Source organism: Pyrus communis, chromosome 11 (genome assembly GCF_963583255.1).
Source record: "Pyrus communis chromosome 11, drPyrComm1.1, whole genome shotgun sequence".
In the NCBI taxonomy this organism is placed as follows: Eukaryota; Viridiplantae; Streptophyta; class Magnoliopsida; order Rosales; family Rosaceae; genus Pyrus; species Pyrus communis.
The window spans coordinates 8,284,736-8,289,790 of record NC_084813.1 but is presented as its reverse complement, the minus strand read 5'-3'; the positions used below and the strand labels follow the sequence as shown (position 1 = coordinate 8,289,790).

General features: G+C 33.3%; 1 protein-coding gene across 6 annotated transcripts; it reads right to left on the bottom strand.

Moving 5' to 3' along the window:
* Positions 1 to 699: 699 nt before the first annotated feature.
* Positions 700 to 4,754, bottom strand: LOC137708518 (uncharacterized). 6 transcript variants are annotated; one of them, XR_011064796.1, is made up of 7 exons: positions 4,352 to 4,753; positions 3,970 to 4,141; positions 3,339 to 3,433; positions 3,048 to 3,152; positions 1,999 to 2,877; positions 1,025 to 1,085; positions 700 to 916 (listed from the first exon to the last, which is right to left on the bottom strand). XR_011064796.1 is itself a non-coding variant. In XM_068447614.1 (6 exons), exons 2-5 carry the CDS (start codon positions 4,031 to 4,033, stop codon positions 2,048 to 2,050), a joined length of 333 nt encoding a protein of 110 aa, XP_068303715.1. In that variant the 5' UTR covers positions 4,034 to 4,141; positions 4,352 to 4,603; the 3' UTR covers positions 700 to 1,085; positions 1,999 to 2,047. The 6 variants fall into 6 exon arrangements, 2 of the variants coding, with proteins under 2 accessions (XP_068303715.1, XP_068303716.1); XR_011064797.1 differs by having other exon boundaries at positions 1,999 to 2,116; positions 4,352 to 4,744; XR_011064795.1 differs by having other exon boundaries at positions 700 to 1,085; positions 3,970 to 4,125; positions 4,352 to 4,754.
* Between the last annotated feature and the right edge of the window lie 301 nt (positions 4,755 to 5,055).

Here is a 5,055-nt window from a genome sequence, read left to right as displayed (position 1 = left end):
TGTACTATTAACATGGGACGCTACCATAGTTATATACCTATACGCCATACAAGTCTTTCTCTGATGATGGTCTCGTGTCAATAATACAAGAGTCTATAGAGAGAAACTAACACATCTCCTTATACTATTAACACGGAACGCTACCATAGTTGTATACCTATGTACGCCATGCAAGTCCTAATCTTCCGCCCTAATACACTGCATTTTGTTCCACTGGTCTGGAACATATAGCTAGGTAGCGGTCAGTTCTTCGTACATGCAATATGTAGGGTAGAGATTTTCGGGAAAAAATAAAAGAGTGGTTTGTAAGTTGGAATGATGTTCCTGATTCTAACAGTAAAGTTTCCAAATTCGAACTTTGAAAATTCTGAATCTGAATATTTCCTGAAAAATTAGAATGCATTTAGTGATTCTAAGAATTCCGAATTTTCCATCCAAATTTTTTGAAATTTTCCGAACTTATTTCGATAATAACTTCTGAAATATTCTGATTTTTGTAGTTACTAGCAGGACTGCCCGCGCTTTGCTGCGGGTTTTCAAATCATGAATAATATTCATAGAAAATTTAACTGAAAATGCTACAGCGATATAATCGCATTCTTAAATGTAACAATTTAGAGAACGCATGTTTTACATGAGTAACGCTCACAAAACCACACATTTACACAATTATCTCCAAATGAAAGAAAAAGCAAGAAATATGTGAATTGATCCATAAAATACGTAGTTTAATTTACATCGCTACTCATTAAGTCGACATCAAATAGAAGCTTCACATCACAATAATTAACCACAATCCTCTGTTTTTGTAAGTGCAAAATGAAAAACGGAATCAAATATTAAACCCAATATCTTCACAGCACAATGTTCAACCCAAAATCTTCACATTAGCTCAAGAACTATATTGTTTCCAGAGCTTTCCAATTTCCCAGCACAGAACGACAAACATAAAAGCATTAAAATAGCTCTAAATTAAAACAATAGGATGAACTACAAAACGATAGAGGAAAGATTAAGAGCTTACCCTCACAAAATCAAAGCTCACCAAAATGCTTACCCTAACCAGAGAATCGTAGAGAATAAATCTGCATCAACATGTAAATCATAGAAAAAAAAATTAAAATTTATAAATACCATCATTTCACTACTAATTTGAATAAATCCAGAAACAATACATTGGAATAATCTTTTAGGTCTTCCAATATTAATAGGTTAGAAATTCAGAAGATAAAACACCACAATTCATTAAATTCAAAGTTGAACAATTCATTAAATTCAGAGCTTACCCACTGCAACATCAAATGATAGAAGCAAGACTTGTGTTAAAAGTCATGTGATGTGTGCATTTACAGACACCAAGATTTTACATGCCCAAGAAAGGGAATCACTCCATTAAAAAGAGAGGAACTACTGATACTGCAGGTACATTAACCAGACCACTAATTTTAAATGACAACATATGCTTGAGTAAGCGAAAGACTAAAAGACGAAAAGAAGAGGGTTATATACCCGTTTCAATGTCATTGTCAGGGGCCTCTTAAACCTGGTTCCAGAATGAGGATAGTCCAACACTCTCGTAGTGACTAATACTTATTGTGACCTTCACTCAGCTTGTGAATTAGAAGCTTGAAATACACCAAAAATTATATTAATAGCCATTCCCCTAATTTTAACTACTAACAGCGTAAAGAATTGGAAATTACAATTAAGACCAATGTTTTCCCCCTTTTTTTTCATTGCCATAAAAGGCAGAAAAACAAAGGCTTCTAAAACTCAAACCAACCGTCTCATTTCTTCCCAAAAATAAACACATTTTAATCCAACATTCATAAATGCGTGGTCAAACAGGGGAGAAAATTATGTTAATTTGGGCTTCAAATTTACAAACATAACTGTTTACAATAAGCATATATAACATGATTTGGTCTGCAGTGCTTTCACCAATAGTTATAAAAAACAAAGATTCTAAAGATATGCATGCAATAGAATGACTATTACCTTCAAGTAAGCAATTGCATGGTTGCAATCTAAGTTGCACACATCATGTTCAATCTGATAGCTTCAGTATAACACTTGACAACATTATTTCAGGCTTTTCCTTAAATGAAGTATTTCCCTGGGAAAAGATTAGCAAACATAGAAATTGAAACAATACACATAAGTACATTGGTATCCCAGTTCTTTGCTAATAGAAAATGAAATTAAGGGGATGGAGAGACCTAATTTCAACTTTTTGAAGGAGAACACCACACTTCATTCATATCAAAGAACAACATGATTCCAATTTCAATTTTGAACATAATAAATCACATAGCATTCATATATTACTTCAACTTCTTTAAAATTTACTTTTTTATTTAAAGATTGTATATTTTAATGAGTCTAAATTGACTATATATAAATTATACCTTTTTATATTTAAATAATAATGTACATTGTATAATTACAGTTATAGTCCATGAATACAATTAGAGGCCTTTGAATTTCTTTGCAAGAGAAGATTTACACGGAAAAGCAACTGCAAATATACAGAAGGAGGGAATTTGAGTTTTGTAGTCCATCTACTCAACAATTTCTTAATATAGATACAACTGAGCATTGGGAGAGCTTTAGCTAATACTATTCAATTCCACAGGTAATTATAAAAAAATAATCACATAATTTCTCACAATAAAAATCAATGTGACTAAAAACAAATGATATGTATCAACTTTGATGATTTCCCTTATTTTCCCTCTCCTTCCCAGCAACCAAACAGGGGCAAAAATTACCAAAAACTGAAAAGATTGAAGTACTTGAGCAAGTTGGAATGCCTGGGTTGCCATATACACTTGATGTAAAAAAAATAAGGGTGGGCATTTTCAGAGCACCTAAACCCTTCATCCACAAACGTATGTAAAAAATCATACAAAATAATATTTTGAATGCATTAATCCGTAGAAACAAATAAGCTAAAATCAAACTTCTCTATCAGAAAGTAAAGACACGATCCAAAAATCCATTAACATAAAAAAGATGTCAATGTCCATTAGCAGCAAGTTTCTCACCTGGAAGACAAATCTCTTTTTCATTCTTTGAACTGATAGAAGACCTTTCATACGATATATGTCCTCACTTCGTTTCAACAACAGTGTACCAAGCCATATGTTAGCCTGAAAAAATAAAAACGAAATCAGTAGTTTTTGTCAGGTTTTCTTTCATACATGCCTGGACAAAGACTCTGGATGCAACTGGCCCTCAAATGTGTACTTGTCTCATTCAAAGGCAACAGGTACACATGGAAGACACAGAAGAAATTATCAAATATATTGCAAAATACGACAAAACAGAGATCCTACCTTTCCAAGTTCTAAGTTCCCTTCACAAACTATGCTGACAGAAGAAACACCAGGATCATGAACATGATCATGGGTGTGGTGATCCTCATGATGGTCTGCACATCAGTTTCAAATGTGCGAATATCAGTTCATAAATCAAATCACAATTATAGTGGAAGATCAGAACTCTTAAAGCAAATCAAAATATTATCCAATCAAAAACCAAACTAAAGCAAATTATGAGTAACCATGACAAAAAGCAAATAAATAAAAACCTAATTATCCCCAACTTCGAATATGTAGTTATCTATTATCCATTCCAAGAAATGTGAAATGCATAACAGAAAACGTAAGACAACTGGAGTAGGAGGGGAAAGACTGAGCTGCTGAGCGCAGGTAGTACAATAAAATCTTATCCTTTACACTTCGGTAATTAGTACCTTTCCTACAGAAATAAATTCAACGACAAATGGTAAATAAAATCAATAAAATAACATTGTGATTGCATTAATCCGAAAAAAAAAAAATGCTAAAATTCATAGTTGGGGTGCAAAGAAATTAATTTTCAGCAATCCAGGGTCCCAGATCCGAGGCATTCAAGCACATAACAGAGAAGAGAGTATATTTTTTGAGGCACAAACCGAGTCTTTACCTTTGCTTCTTGTGTATCTGGGAACTGGATCAATGTTTTGCTCTGAAACTGGAAGATCGAACATGGATTTGCGAGTTTGAGCGAAATATCATCGATGGGTTGACGATCCTAGAGCCCTAGCATGGAAATATCATCCTTGGGTTGTTGGGATCTAGACTGCAATGAATATGAGCTACGCAACCATAAAAACCAACCTTTTAATTAATTTATAAATAAAAAAAAACTCAAATCATGCTTCTACAGAGCAAAAACACAAAATTTATAAATTCCAAAAAACGAACTTTCATTATCAAACTTATGGAAACACGATAGGGTTTAGGAAAGAACGATTCTTGCTATCAAATTTCTGTAATGTTAGGGTTTGGGTCGGAGCTAGGATTACCTGATAATGCCAAAGTCTTCGCCGGGAGGAAGGCGGATGGAATCGAGGTCGAGTTGCTAAAATGGAGGCCGTGGTTGAGAGAAATTGGTTGAGGTACGGCTAGAGTTGAGAGAAATTGAGTGGCTAGGGTTTTCTTTTAGAAAAGAAGAACGGGGGTGAGCGGCGCTGGGGCTAGAGGTTAAGAGAAATGAAGAGAGAGGAAGAAGAAGTCGAAGAAACCCTACAGACAAAATTACCCTGATAAGTTCTAATAATTACCCTTCCAACACAGCCCAAATTTGATGGGTTTATTGTAAATAAGGTGAAATGAATGGGTAATTCGTCCCAAACCGTCCGGACAAAATCACCCTTATCAGTTCAAATAATATCCTTCAAACCCAGCCCAATTCTCATGGTTTTTTTGTAAATAAGTTGAAATCAAGAGGCAAACAATTGACTGTAGCCCAATGAACAGTCAATTGTTCCCTAGTTTTAGAATAGATAATTTACTCAAATTATATATTTTGTAATTAACTCTTGTATTTTATTATTACTTTTGGATATATTTTGTTTATTGTTTTAATATTAAACATACATTTATATATTAAAAAGGATAAGCGTACTAGTATACCACATAATTAGTTCAATTTATATATTAAGAAAGAACAATAAATTACATGAACGAAAAAGTTAGGGAATATTCAAAAAATTATAAAATAAATAAA